The 15,258-nt window shown below is 54.5% G+C and overlaps 1 protein-coding gene across 21 annotated transcripts in view; it reads left to right on the top strand.

The window, feature by feature from the left end:
• Window positions 1-414, top strand: part of LOC108515560 (protein CROC-4-like) — a 33,136-nt gene extending 32,722 nt beyond the window's left edge. For all 21 annotated transcript variants that reach the window (XR_001881548.1, XR_001881553.1, XR_001881550.1 and 18 more), the window contains one exon: window positions 67-414. Coding sequence is in view for 4 of the 21 variants with exons in the window: in XM_017852561.1 (XP_017708050.1) it covers window positions 67-141 (75 nt within the window). In the remaining 17 variants the exon portion in view is untranslated. The remainder of the gene's footprint in view (window positions 1-66) is intronic.
• Window positions 415-15,258: the final 14,844 nt, after the last annotated feature.

Raw genomic sequence — 15,258 nt, 5'->3', positions numbered from 1 at the left:
AAAAAAAAAAAAAAAAAAAAAAAAAAAAAAAGTATTTTTCTTTACGCTTGACAATTTTCTTTTCAGACAAAAAGAAGAATGTACTTCATCCAGTTGGACTGGATTCCCTCTGAGAAGCCTTCCCAATTGACTAAAAGATGAGGCTAGGCTCTAGCAAGTTGAAGTGGAGAACCAGCTCCTTCAAGAAGCTTTCAGCAGAATGGAAGTGGGGAGGACCCAGATTCCAGCCCAGGCAGCCCGTTGTACCTTGAGCCATCTGGGATAAGACTTCGACCCATGACTCCCATATCCACAACCTGTTCATCCTGGCCCTTCCCAGTTTATTCTGTGTCATTTGAACTGGGATTCCCACATCCTCTGAGATGGAAGTCCCATCCCAAGTCTTCAATAAAGACTCTTGAATATTGAATCACATTAATAGTGGTTGTGGATATACCTGGACAGGGTTGGAAGGGGAGGGGCTGCAAGAGAGGGGGCAATACTGGGCTCCCTCCAACAGAGATCGGTGATACAGAAGCCAACCTTGCAACAGTAGTTGGGGAGCCTCTAATACCAGAACTCTTACCTGGTGGGTGGGGCGGTGAGTGAACATCTTGGCTCCTTCCACCGCCCTCAGCCACCCCAAGGCCAGAACTCCATCCATGATCCAGTCAGTCCCAAGTCCAAGTCATGGGCTAATGCTTCCAGCCAAGGAAGCACCTAGGTGCCATACTAGGGACCAAGAGAATGGGAGAGGGTGGTGATGCTTCCCCAGAGTGCCTGTGTAGGAGGTCACTGGGTGGCCTTCTGTCTCCTCCACAAAAGGACTCTCATAAATGTCCTCCTGGGTTTGAACAGACCACATAAAGGGAGCACTCCTCCCCCAAAAGGGTCTTCCATTCCTGCTGCTTCTCTGTCCACCCTCAGTGGAAACATAAGGGAATGAATATGATTATTAAGAGGGATTCAGATTAGACAGCAGGTAGAACTTCCCAACAATAACAAGGCCTGAGGGGGAACTTGAGGGGGCAGAAAAGCCATAGCAAAAAACTAGGACTGTGCTCTTGACCCCATTTTCTCCATAACACATCTGTATCCAACATGCTCCCCTAAAAGACAGGCCCCTTCTCGTCTCTAAAGAGCCTTGCTGGATGATGTTAGCAGAGCCCAGACTGGCAGCACCATTTAAGCTCTCCATCACCTTCCAGAAAATCCTCCCTCCCTTCCATAATCCCTCCATGGAACTATGAATCCTGGAAATTTTCTAAATGAAAAAGCTTAAGATAGCACACATGACACAATTCTAACAGCACAAAAGGGAAATTACATCTCCTTCCTACCCGTGTCCCCAGCCACCCACCTCCTCTCCCAAGAGGCAACAACTGGTACCTATGTCCTTCTCGGGCTACTCCATAGACACCCAAGCATATGTGTATAAATTCCTCCTTTCCATTTAAACACTGACTGCAGCCTTTTTAGCTCTTCTAGACCAGGACTCCCAGCCCGAGGTCAATCTGGACCTCAGGGGATGCTTGCAAATACTAAAATTGCATGCAGAATGCTGGCCAGGCGCCTGGGCACTATTTGCAGGAGGAGGGCTAACATAATGAGCCACCTGGTTTAGCCCAGTTCCTCATTTTATAGAGGAAACTGAGGCCAGAGAAGAGAAGGGCTATGTCCAGGGTCCTCAGCATGGTGGGGGCCCATCAGGAGAAGAATCCCAGGCTCCCCCTGATCTGTATGTCCAGGAGCCCTAGAACTGGGACTTGGAGGGCTGACTGAGACTGAGGATGCTGCTGGGAGGAGGAGGCAGTTTCCTTTGCATCACCGTCTGGCGTATCTAAGGGGCTGAGCTCAGTCTCACCACGCCTGGGCGCTCATCAGTGCTTCTGAGGTTCCAGCCCTCATTTCGGGGCCCTTCCACCTCCTAGCCTTGCCAGGATCCACTGTGGCCCTGGGGAGGTGGGGTGAATGGAAGCAGGATCTGGCTTGGGGTCCATCCGATCCATATGGAAGAAGCTTCCCAGGTCTGCCCGCCCCTCCCCCGCTTTTGTTTGTACCCCACAACCTGAGTATCAGTCTTCATGGTTCCCTTACCATAGTGTTGGGGGGCCTAAGCAGGGAGAGGCAGCCAGCCACTGTGGCCAGCCCTCTGCCTCCTCTCCTGGCCTCTGGCTTGGAGAGGAGATTCCCGGTGGGGGAGCTGGGGCAGGCAGGAGGAGGTGGGTGGAAAGGACTCCTCTGAGCACAGGAAAGAAAAGCAAGCAGGAGAGGGCCCCAGAGGGTGGGCTGCCTTTTGGAAACAGAATGACCCAGACCCAGACAGGGGCAGAAGGGGCGGGGAAGGGCCCCTCCCTGGACAGAGATGTCAGGACTGGGGTGGGAGGACCCAGGCAGGACACTTTGGAATGTGCTCTCAGAGTCCCACTGAGCATATGCAGATGAGGTCTGTCTGTATGCAAATGAGCCGTCTGTATGCAGATGAGGAGAGAGGGCATTCTCTTCTCAGGGTTACCATAGAGCCCACCTCCTCCCCTTCGCTCTGGGCTCCAGCTGCAGGGCAGCCTGGGAAGAGTCCAGGCCCTCGGAGAGACAACCTGCAATAGAAGGTTAGACTTCAGGAAGGACTTACCAAAAAAAAATGGCTAGTTCTGGGAAAGGAACTGGAGATGAAACAGGGAATATAGAGAGGCTGTGAGAGAGGCAGGTAAAAAAGATGGGGGGGGCCATGAAAGGACATCTCAGCCATAGGAAAACAAAGGCAAACTCACAGAAAGCTTTGAGAGGGAGGCTGGGGAAGAGGAGGAAAGGAGTGGCGACTGAGCAGCCACTCCCTGCTGAGTCCCGCACAGAACGCCTTCCACTCAGTCTCACTGGATCCCAGCGATAACCTTGTGAAGCCTTTTGCAGAGGAGGCCTAGAAAAGTGGAGAGACTCACCCACATCACACAGTTTGCAAGTGGCAAGGCCCTGGCCTGTCTGACTCTATGGCAGGCAGCCACAGCTTAGACCCTTCCCACTGCTTCCTGGCAGACACTGAACAGCTCTTCCTACCTGAGGGGAGAGGAGGGGCACTAGGGGTTGGACAGCCATGCCTTGAACAGGGGCTTGATATACTCTGAGGGGAGGTCCAGTTGGGTCTCAGCCAAGGTAGGGCCTGCAGAGGGCTGAGAATTGCCAGTGCAGTGCCAGAGAAGGCTACAGGGGGAACTTGGGTGGGCTGCAACCAAGAAGGGACCATCATGGCTGGGAAAGATGCCAGGGATGATCCAGTGGGGGAAACTGAGACCCAAAGAGGTTAAACCAGTTGCCCCCTCACTCAGCAGGTCCAAGCAGAAGCTAGGCCTAAACTCTAGCCCCTGGGCCCCCAGCCCCTTCCTAGGAGTGCAGAGGCCAGAGGTGGAGGGGTCTCTGAGAACAGCCTCCCCTCTTCCTCCGGTGGCCCCTGGCCCCCAACATCCAGTGGCGCAGCCAAGGCCTTTGTGGAGAAGCTGTGGGGAAGAGAGGCCCCTTGTTGGCCCATTCATCGTGCCGGAGACTCGGCTGATGCCAGCCCCCGGCACCGGCTGGGCTCTCCTTCCTGGGGGTGCCAGCCAGCCCCCACCCGCTGCCACAGCCCGCTCCCCAGCTCTGTCGTTTCCTGGAGCCTCGGGGTTTGGCCGTGGTCCCGGCTGAAGGATGGCGGGGAGCCCCAGCCCCCGCGCCCCCCGCACCTCGCCTTTCACACGCTGGCACCAGAGCCGTGGGAACGCTGGACGGCAGCTGGGCACCGGTGCCCGGCTCTGCCCACCCCCAGACCGGCCAACCTCAGAGAAGGGGAGAGGAACAGGCTGCCCCCAAAAAAAGCCCCTCCAGGATGGGGCTGTAGAAATACTTAGCACTAATTATGAATCTGGGGACAAACAAGGCATTTGCAAGTCAATTAGTGACAGAACTTTCCCAGGAAAGAGGTTCATCCAGGCTCAGCTTCAGACAGGGCCACATGCTGGGTCATCTTGTCCCTCCCCCTGCCTCTGTCCTGCTCGAAGCTCCAGGGATACAGACCGACCCCATGTTCTGCCAGCCCCTATGTGGTTGAGGGTGCCAGGGTCCTGAGTGAGCCTCGGGGGGCGGTGGGAGGGAAAGGCTGAGCCCTACTGAGGTCAGCTGGAGGTCAAAATAGGGCTGTCACCAGGAGACATTCTGCCAAGGCTCTGGCCTCAATTCCACCTGTGACAGAACCTGGTGGCTCCTGGAAGGAGATGCCAAAGAGGCCACTGGCCCAGACAGGGTGGCCCGAGTGGGCTGACAGGGAAATAGAAGTCATTGTAAAAGGGCCAGTGGGAGATGCTTCCCAGATAACACAAAGAAACCAGGAGAAGAGGAGACCAAGGGGGAAGACAAAGCGTCTTCAGGCATCTCAGCAATTGTCCCCAGGCCAGGAGGCACACTGCGGGAATTTCAGCTCTGCCGGCAGGGGAGCCTCCAGGTAGACCAGCACGGATATCTGGGGCCACTGCCCATGGAGAAAGAGACAGAGCAACAGATCTTGCTCCTCCTGGGACAGAGAGGCCTTTAGCTGGGAAAGGGGCTCTCTACCAAGAGAACCCCTTAATTGGGGAAAGAGAGAGAAGGAAAGGGGCTGTGCAGGGTAAAAGCCCTAGAGCCAGCCCCACCATCTGAGGGAGATTAAGGGATTATTATTAAATGGTGTTTGAGGGGCTCCAAGCAGGTGGGTTGGGGCCGGTGCTAATGATCTAATTGCTGCTTCACCAGGGTTTCCACTGGGGCCTGGCTGCTGGGGCTCTGTAATGAGTCGGGCGTTTTTTTAAGGGAGGTGGAAGAGAAGAGGCGGAGCTGAAGGCCCAGGAGGGGAAGTCTTTTTCTTCATTTTGAGCGCTCAGCACACATGCTCACATGCTCTGGCCAGTCCTTCCCTTAATGCCCTCCCTGGAAAACCAAGATGAAGCCTGCAGCCTAACGGAGCCATGGGAGGCCTGGAGAAGACTTCTGGGAGCCGGGAGTGAGCAAAGAGGGTGCTTAGATCCCCACAGAGAGAGGACACCGAGACAGGGGATGGTACGGGAAAGAGAGGTGTCCTTGGAATAATTATAGCAGATGTTGGAAGTAAATGCTTGGTGCCACAAAGTGAAAATAGCACTCAGGCAAATGTTTTCTCAACAAGGCAATTTACTTCTACAGCAGGGTGCGTCTTGCGGATGGAGCAATGACGAGAGCACACCAGACAGGGAAGGAGAAGGGGGTCTTATTCCTAATGCAGCTAGTCCCTACTGCTGTGTCTTTTCCCTATTGGCTAGGGTTGGACCGCATAGTCTAAACTAATTCCGATTAGCTATTTTAAAGGGAGCGAGGGTACGAGCTGGAGTGGTGGGGTGAGTAGTCTTGGTGGGAAGGACGGTTACAGAGCAGGTGACTAAAGATGACTAAGGACAGAGCAGGTGACTAAGGATGACTAAGGACAGAGCAGGTGATAGAGGATAGGAGGGAGTTGTTTACTGAGACTAGGGGCAAGAAGACATAAAGAATGAGGAAGTTAAACTTTAAAATGGAGAACAAGGCCAGGTGCAGTGGCTCACGCCTATTACAGGCACTTTGGGAGGCCAAGGTGGGAGGATCACCTGAGATCGGGAGTTCCAGACCAGCCTGATCAACATGCAGAAACCCCGTCTCTATTAAATATACAAAATTAGCCGGGTGTGGTGGCGCATGCCTGTAATCGCAGCTACTCGGGAGGCTGAGGCAGGAGAATTGCTTGAACCCAGGAGGCAGAGATTGCGGTGAGCCGAGATGGCGCCATTGCACTCCAGCCTGGGCAACAAGAGCAAAACTCTGTCTCAAATAAATAAATAAATATAAATAAATAAAATGGAAAACAAAGAAAAGGGGAGCTGGACATACTGATACATTGGTTCTTTGGAGAGGGACTCAGAACTCATTATACTTAACAATTTTCTCCCTCTTGAATTTTAAAGGAAGTTAACAGGCTAAAACCTTTGAAGAGGAATGTATTATATCCCACACAGAGTACAATTGAAAATGTAGTCTGTGTCAGGCACTGTACTGAGCACTTGACAAACTGACTTAACCCTCACAACCATACAGTAAAGACTGAGAAGGGCCGGGCACAGTGGCTCACACCTGTAATCCCAGCACTTTGGGAGGCCAAGGCAGGCGGATCACCTGAGGTCAGGAGTTCAAGACCAGCCTGGCCAACATGGTGAAACCCTGTCTCTACCAAAAATACAAAAATTAGCTGAGCCTGGTGACAGGCGCCTGTAATCCCAGCTAACTCGGGAGGCTGAGGCAGAATTGCTTGAACCCAGAAGGCGGAGGTTGCTGTGAGCCAAGATCATGCCATTGCACTCCAGCCTAGGGGTCAAGAGCGAGACTCCATCTCAAAAAAAAAGACTGAGGAAGAGATACGCTCCCCCAGCTAAGTAGATGTCAAGGGTCCTAAAGACCAGGGGTGGCCCCTTTCAGTCCCTTCCTTCTTCCTGGGATGGGTCAGATGGTGAAACCCACTCTAGACTCTGAGAGTCTACAAGCTGGAGGTCAAGAGTGTGCAGCTTGCAGCCCAAAGACCTCTGGCTATGGGAGTCCAGACTCACCCAGTTTGTGCAGGCTGCTCTTTTGCCTCTCATGCAAAAAGCACACCGTGGGCCCGGGCGTGGTGGCTCACGCTTGTAATCTCAGCACTTTGAGAGGCCGAGGCAGGAGGATCACTGGGGCCCAGGAGTTCAAGACCAGCCAGGGCAACATGGAGAAACCCTATCTCTACAAAAAAAAAAGTTTTAAAAATTAGCCAGGCATGGGCCGGGCGCGGTGGCTCAGGCCTGTAATCCCAGCACTTTGGGAGGCCGAGGTGGACGGATCACAAGGCCAGGAGATCAAGATCATCCTGGCTAACATGGTGAAACCCCATCTCTACTAAAAATACAAAAAAAAATAGCTGGGCGCGGTGTGGGGGCGCCTGTAGTCCCAGCTATTTGCAAGACTGAGGCGGGAGAATGGCGTGAACCCAGGAAGTGGAGCTTGCAGGGAACCGAGATTGCGCCACTGCACTCCAGCCTGAGTGACAGAGCAAGACTCCATCTTAAAAACCAAACAAAAAAAAATTAGCTGGGCATGGTGGCTTAGGGCTGTAATCCCAGCTGCTCAGGAGGCTGAGGTGGGAGGATCGCTTGAGCCCAGGGGCAGAGGGTACAGTGAGCTGATCTGGCCACTGCACTTCAGCCTGGACAACAGAGCAAGACTCTGTCACAATAAATAAATAAATACATACATACATACAGAAAGCACCCTGTGAACCTGGATGCACAGTGGTGTTGCACCACTGAGGCTTTGCACATGCTGTTCCCTCCCCTTGGGAAGCCATCCCTTCTGCTCACTGTCACCAGTGAACTTCCACCCACATGGTGATACTGGGGGGTCTTCCTTTCCCCTCCATTCCTGGGCTCCCCTCAGAGTTGAGGGTCAGTTATCTCTGGCAACCCAGAGCCAGGCTGAGAGGGTGCTCACTACTTTTTCAGGACACAAACAAATGAACGGCCTTGTGAGGGGTGGGCATTCACCTTTATAAATGAAAAGCCTGAGACAGGGTAGCTCTGGGAGGACAACCAGGAACCAGGCGATGTGGGCTGTCTCTGGGATGGGAAATGGGTGCAGAGACGCAGCGGACAGCAGACCTCCTACTGTATAGTATACTCTTTTGCACCTTAAAAGTTTTGGTATTGTTGTTGTTGTTGTTGTTGTTGTTGTTTTGTTGTTGCTGTTGTTGTTGTTGTTGTTTGAGATGGAGTCTCGCTCTGTCGCCCAGGCTGGAGTGCAGTGGTACGATCTCGTCTCACTGCAAGCTCCGCCTCCTGGGTTCACACTATTGTCCTGCCTCAGCCTCCTGAGTAGCTGGGACTACAGGCACCCACCACCACACCCGGCTAATTTTTTGTATTTTTAGTAGAGACGGGGTTTCGCCATGTTAGCCAGGATGGTCTTGATCTCCTGACCTCGTGATCCACCCGCCTCAGCCTCCCAAAGTGCTGGGATTACAGGCGTGAGCCACCATGCCCGGCTACTGCACCTTAAAAGTTTTATTACATGTGAAGAAATTATTTATTGAGAAATAAATTTAATTTAAAATATTATTACCTTTTTTTTTTTTTTTTTAGGCTGAAAGGACAGTGTTTAACCCCAAAGGCCAGAGCATAAGAGAACCTCTGGCTGGGCACAGTGGCTCATGCCTGTTATCCCAACACTTTGAGAGGCCAAGGTGGGCGAATCACCTGAGGTCAGGAGTTCAAGACCAGCCTGGCCAACATGGTGAAACTCTGTCTCTATTAAAAATGCAAAAATTAGACAGGCGTGCTGGCAGGCGCCAGTAATCCCAGCTACTCAGGAGGCTGAGGCAGGAGAATTGCTTGAACCCGGAAGGTGGAGGTTGCAGTGAGCCGAGACAACGCCACCGCACTCTAGCCTGGGCAACAAGAGCAAAACTCCATCTCATAAAAACAAAAAGAGAGAGAGAGAGGAACCAGTGGCATTTCAGTCCCTTCTCTTGGCCTTCCCCTTTCATCACTCTACCCCTGCCTCCTGCTGGGCCAGCTGGGCCCACTCATGGTGGCCCACACTCACCCTCATCCTTCAGGAGCCTCTCAGGATGATTCCCTTCCCATCTGCCATCCCCCAGTTGGCATCGTGAACAGAGCACCTGGATTCTCACTAGTTGTGTGCACATTGAGCAAGTCACTGAAGCACCTGCCCGTGAAGGGTGGGACAGTGATGGCTACTCCCCTACTGCAGCTGGGGGACAGGAGCGAGACATCACCTGGAGAAATGAGGGCTTCCGCTTGCCCTTCCCTGCACACAGTGAAGGGGATCTTGCTGCCCCGTTGCTAATCTGCATGTGCTCTTCCCCAGGCCACGTCCCCTCTCCGAACCTCAGTTGTCCTTACTGGGACATCGTTGCATCCCTGCCCTTCCCTTGCCTGTACAGCTGAGCCGAAGAGAAAGAAACTGTAGTTTCTCAGTCTTAGCTTTCTCATCTGAAAAATGGGGATATAAATAGTAGCTATTTCCCAGAGCTGTCAGGGGAATTAAATGAGACAATGTATGTAAAGTGTTTGGTGTAGGAGAGGACTCATAAATGGTGGCCTTCATTATAGTTATTAAACAGGAGGGACCCGGCAAAATGTACTAGTACGGGGAAGGGATTTCTCATTACTACTCCAGCTGGGAATAAAGAGGCCTTGTGGAAATAGCCCTTCACCCTCCCAGGCCCCTCTGACAAAAAGACGCAGTGGCTGTGGATGGGGCCGACAAAGTCAGAGTGAATGGTACATAATGGGACACTTAGGGGCTTATCCCAGGCTGGGAGTGCTGGGAAGGAACCCTCCGGCTGTGGCTCCAGGTGCCAAAGGATCCCACAGGCCCAAAACACAGCTGACAGGCCATCCCTTTCCTTGGCAACTGGGCCAAGAGCCTCTGGACACCGCATCACCCAGGCTCTCACTCACAGGATCGAGGGCATCCCAGTGCCAGGTGCTGCTCTTCTTGCTGGGGCACTGGCCAACCGGCCTGCACAAATGAACCCCAAGACCTCTGACCTCATGACCTTTAACCTAGTGTAGCCCACTAGCAAGAATCAAAACAAATAGGTAAAATACTTATAGAGTGCCAGACCGTAATAAATGATCTGGAGAAAAACAAGGAAAGGATACAAGGCAAGGCTGGGCTGGGGATGGTGAACTGCAATTTAAAATAAGGTGCCTCCAGCCTGGCCAACATGGTAAAACATGACATTTTTTTGTAAAAATACAAAAATCAGCTGGGCATGGTGGTGGGCACCTGTAATCCCAGCTACACAAGAGGCTGAGGCACAAGAGTCGCTTGAACGCAGGAGGCAGAGGCTGCAGGGAGCCGAGATCGCACCATTGCATTACAGCCTGTGTGACAGCGAGACTCTGCCTCAAAAATAAAATAAAATAAGGTGCTTAGGGAAAACCAGGTTTTGTTCCACTTTTTCTTGTGGAAATTTAAAAATAGATATAAAATAAACAGAATAGTATAATGAGCCCCCACCTATCCCTCGTCTAGCTTCAACATCTGCCAATCTTGTTTCATCTGCACTCCCACCTCCTTTCCCCCACTTCCTGTGTAATTTTGAAGCAATCCCAGACATCTCCTTCCATGAAGGATGTGATTCAAGCGAAGACCAAGGGAGGCGCAGAATCGGCCCTCGGGTTGTTTGGGAGGTAAGCATTTCGGTCAGAGGGACAGCATGTACAAAAGCCTTGTACCTGGTACAGTATCAGGGCTTTCAAAAAACAAACAAACAAACAAAAAAAAAAAAAAGAAGGATCCAGCTCTAATTTAATTTGTCCCTAGCTGGATGTGTAACCTTAGACAAGTCTGCTAAGTGCTCAGTTTGTCATCTGTGAAACGGGGCTAATGCCCTCATCCCATCGGGAATTTGTAGGAGTGGAATGAGAATCCCCGTGTTTCATAAAAGAGGACATGGCTGGGTCAAAGGTCACTGTCTGCTCCCAGGCAGGTCTGGCCCCCAGAGGAACTCAGTGTCTCAGGGGAAATGAGACAAAGCCCCAGGGTACCCAACATTAGGTGGGGGTTGAGAGGGAGGCTGGGGCGGTTTCCTGGAGAAGCCACCCCCGGGCTCAGTCCGGCAGGCCACACTGATGGGGAGGGGGCCTGAGCCCAAGCTTGGTCATGTGTGTTGGCCTAGCCCTCACCCCACCCCCCAGAGATGGGCCACTGAATCCCAGGCTGCTGGAGACAAGAGAGGGGCTGGAGGCCTGAATGGCCAACTGTTCTCTGGGGAGGTTTGGCCCCCTTTAAAGATCCTCCTCACCACCTCCACCTCCCTCCCAGGGTGATTATCGCCAGAGAGGCCTTTCCTGGGGGACACAAAGAGACCCTCAATTCCCATCCTCAAGGCAGGATAATGGGCCATTCACACCGAGGGGACCCCAGCCCCACACCTGGCCCTCTCAGGCAGCCCCCGACTGCCCCATTGTCCCAGGCCCACCCTGCACACGGGTGTCAGTGGCAGAGAAGCCCAAGCGCCCAGCTGGGGGCACTCCTGGCCCTTCCCCACCTCTCCAGCCGCCTGGACTCTGGGCCCGATGTGGGGGAGGTGGGCCTGCCATTCATCCCACACCCGCTCACTCGGAATTTCGCTCCTCTTGAAGGTCCTTACAGAGCGATGGGAAAATCGGAGGGAATAATTAGGAAAATCATTAGCGTCTCAAGGCCCATCTGAGAGGGATTAAGGGATTAAAAGCCTTCCAACCAATCTCTCCTACTTTAAGGTTGTTGTCAGGGTTTTGTTTTCAGGACTTTTTTTCTCTTCTTATTCCCTGGGTTGGGAGAGACTAAAGTCTTGGTGGATTCTTCCTTCAAAAGCTGTAGGAAAAAGTCAAGACAGCGAAGTTGGGGTGGAGAAGAATGGGGGGAAGCAGGTGTGTGGGGGAGGTTCCTTCCCAAGCTCTCCTGGGCTGCTGTGGATCACTTCTTGGGGTGTAAGTGGATGACAGAAGGGGGTGCAGAGGCCAGGCTGGGCTAGAGGGGAAGCCTGGGCAGCAGACAGCTCCTGGAAAGGCCCCCAGGGCCCACCCTGCCTGGCAGATCACATCTTACCTCCTGGAGTCCCAGCTGAGAGCAAGCAGGCTCTCCTGCCCCAACAGGGTCCAAGTGGGGCAAACTGGACCAGAGGGCTCCTTGCCACCCCTCTTGCTCTGGTAGCCCAAGGCTGGAGGTCAGGCAGGGGACAGCAAAGCAGGGAAGGGAGTGGATGGAGGGTGGCCCGGAGACAGGGGCAGGAAAGGCTTCATCCCCAAGGCCAGAGTGGGCTTCCACTGCCCTTGAGGACACACAGCCGCTGTCCTCGCGCAGAGCACAGCCCCGTTGGGGTGAACAGACAGACAGCTCATTGCAGGCAGTGTGAGGTGGGATGCCACATAAAGGGGTGAGGGAGACATTCAGGGACAGACGTCATGCAGTCTGAGGTGATGGGGCAGTTCCCAGGAAGAGATTGCCTTTTGTTTATGACAGTACCCCCTGGCCTGGCGAAGGGTGGCGCCCGGTAACTGAGGGAAACGTTCTGGTCAGAGGTGTCTTCTACCTTCTTACAGAGAGCGCCTCACTGTCTCGCTGAGATGGCCCTAACCACGGTGAAACCCCTGCAGGAGGGACCACACTCCACAGCCTGGTTTGCAGGGCAGCAGGCAAAGGGGGACTCCAGAGGGCACTTGAGCTGTGAGCTGCCATAGAGCGGGGCTGCCCGTGCGGGCGCCCACCCACGCTCTCTCCAGAGCCTTCGCACTCGCCACCCGGCCCACCCCGCGTGCTGGCATCAGGTGGGTTCATAGGCCTTTCACAGGCACACATCCTGGCCTCGGCCTGCCCAGTTTGGGGGCTCCCTGGAGTGCAGGTTTTACCTCCATTTCTCTGCAAGGCTCAGTGAACTCCTCTTGGCGCCTTTGTCTCCACCCACCCTCCCCTGGCAGGGCCTGAGGCGAGTGGGCCCAGGAAAGGGAGCAGGTCCTTTCCAAGATGGAGCTGGGCAGAAGCTGGCGGCCCAGCGCTTGCCAGCGGTGCAGTGATTAGATGCCTGGGCTGCTGCCTGCTACAGCATTAATAATCGTGTTTATTAATGGTCTTAATTAGCAACCGCCAACAAGAAGCCCGGTGCTAATTTCACCAATAATCGAGGCTTGTGGGGCGTGGACAGGAAGGGCGGGTGAGGGGATGGATGGCTGCAGCACGGGGAATAATGCAGCCGCTGTGGGCAGTGCCAGAGCCGAGGCCAGCAGGGCCAGAGGCTGGAAAGATGGGGAATGGGACCCACCCTCCACTCCCCACCCCCCATCGCCTCCCACACCAGGATGCCTTGACCCCCCACAGTGCAGCTTCCTCAGATGCTGTTGGGACAAAGTGAAGTGTGAGGAATTGCAGGGAGGAGGGGAACCTCTGTCTGTGTCTTCAGAGCCGGAACCCAGACAGTAGCCCATGGGATGGAGGCAAATCTATAAAAGCCCGAGTGAAATGAGCTAGAAGGGGATTGGGAACAAGCCCCACAGTGTCCTGGAGCACATTCCTTGCTCTGGGGAGACGGAGATGGATGATGCTGAGCTGGGAAGGAGGGGACGTTGGTGTGGTGCGGGGGCAACTTCTCCAGCTGAGGGCTTTCCTGCCAAGAAGAGCAGGGTGGGAAAATCCAGACGATGCCCAGGCACAACAAAGCCCACTTCCTCTCTCAGCCTCAGAGCCAAGCTGGGCCTGCTTGGCGCCTGCCTGGGGCCCCAGAGACCAACCCAGAGAGCCCTGGAAATCCAGGCAAAAGGGAAAGGGACACTTCGGGGCAGGGAGCTCTGGGGCCTGCCCAAAGCAATGGTGACCATCTGCTAATGCCTTGGAGAGGGAGGGCAATGGAAGGGACACGTATGCTCTGGGACTTGGGTGGGCAGAGGAGAGGGGTAGGGATGCTGGATCACTTTCTGAGTTTCCATGAGACTGTGCAGCCCCAGGTCAGAATGCTGTGCAGGGATTCCAGGTTGGACTAGCACCCTAGATAGGAGAGTGGCTAGATGAGGAGCTGAAGGAGGGTCCACTACCCCAAATAGAGGTGAAAAGAACTCTGGCTGCCTCCTCGGCACCATGAAATGCCTCAGCTCCTAGGCCTGGTCCCTGCTCCCAACCTTCCTCTCATCTAATAGTCTTCCAAATACTATTCCAGAAGCCAGGCCCCACTGCCTCACACACCCCAGAATGGCTGACATGCATGCTGCACCTGGATCTTTATAGAGGCCAGGGGGACAGAGGGGAAGAGCTGCATCTCAGGTGGAAGGCTGGGCCAGAGCACAAAGGAACAGGCCTCTGAGCCCAGCGCAGGGGCCCTGCCTTCCAGAAGACTGCCTGCCCTCCTCCCTTCCTCCCTCCTCCGTTCATCAGCCTCTCTCGCCTTCCTGCCACTGAAGACCTGGGGATCCTGGGACAGTTCTCATTTTGGTGTTGCCCCTGAAGCCATTACGAATCCTGGAAGCATCACTGCTTCAAGGACCCAAGCACCATCTCCAAAACAGCATCTCACTTTAGTGGCAGAAGCCCTTGCTCCTGAGTCTCAGGGTGGGTTTAGAAAAGGTGAACTCAGGTCCTGTGCCTTGCAAAGGCTCCAGCCCATTCATTGGAGCTCAGCCTGGAAGTGCTCAAGTCCAGAGTGCCAAGTTCCCAGCCAGAACAGGCACTGCTTTGAGCAGAGAGCTCCCCTGCCCGCTGCCCGGGTATTCTCAAGTATATGATCAGTGCCTTCTATTAGATGGGTACAATCTCCCATGCTGGGACACAGGGATGCACTTCTTTTGCTTGTGGGAGGGACTTTGTGTGACAAGCCCACACCTCTGTGTCATTGGAGAAGTTTATTTTCATCTTGCCATAACTGGCCTTTCTCCCAGTAAAAAGTTGGGGCTCCTTACCTGGTGGTGGATGGCAGAGAAAAGAAAGAAGGCCTGGACTGGGCCTTGGGGCATCTCTGCCCAGTAACCTCTTTTGCTTTGGGGACACCACAAGTATTTCTCTCAGGGCTCTGGAAAGAACTGGCCTCAGAGACACCTGTCAAAGTCTTTTGGGTCAATATGAAGTGTATAAATGGATGGAGTTTGCAGGGAGCAGGTTAAGAGGGAGGGAGGGTAAGAAGAGCCCCAATGATGACCAGCTTTAAACCCCAAGAGACACAGGCTCAGACTTGTGCAGGCCCCCAGGCTAGTGATGGGGCAGCCAAGACAGGGGCCACCATGGCCAGGTCCCCAAGTCAAGGCTCTTTGGGGAGAGGAGTAGGTACGTGGGGCAGGGGACAGATGCCCACCCCTCTGCGCCCCAAGGCCTAGTTCCGGTCACCCTCCGCCTTCCTCTCGGGCTGGGCTGGCGGACTCCACTGGCGATCACACGACGGCAGCACAGACAATGGCGCTCTGTCCCGGGCGCTCCGGGACGACACCTCATCCCTATGCAGTGGCCGCCTCCCCCATCCAGGCCCGGCCGCCAGCCCTTTTCAGGCCGTGGAAGCCCAGGCGGCGGCGAAGGGAATTCTCACAGGCCGTTGGGCATTTGCATAGCCGGCTCGCCCGCCCGGAGACATTGGCCCGCATTGTTCCCGGGCGGCGGCGGCGGGCGCACCGGCCGGGGCGCGCGGGGCGGCGCGGCTGACCGGCTGGGAGCGGGCGGGCCAGACAAAGGAGAAGGGGCGCGCAGGGCCCGAGGCGGCGGTGGGGG

The sequence above is a fragment of the Rhinopithecus bieti genome, unplaced genomic scaffold (genome assembly GCF_001698545.2).
Source record: "Rhinopithecus bieti isolate Rb0 unplaced genomic scaffold, ASM169854v2 scaffold_33937, whole genome shotgun sequence".
Taxonomy (NCBI): Eukaryota; Metazoa; Chordata; class Mammalia; order Primates; family Cercopithecidae; genus Rhinopithecus; species Rhinopithecus bieti.
This window is presented reverse-complemented; position numbering and strand designations above follow the sequence as displayed.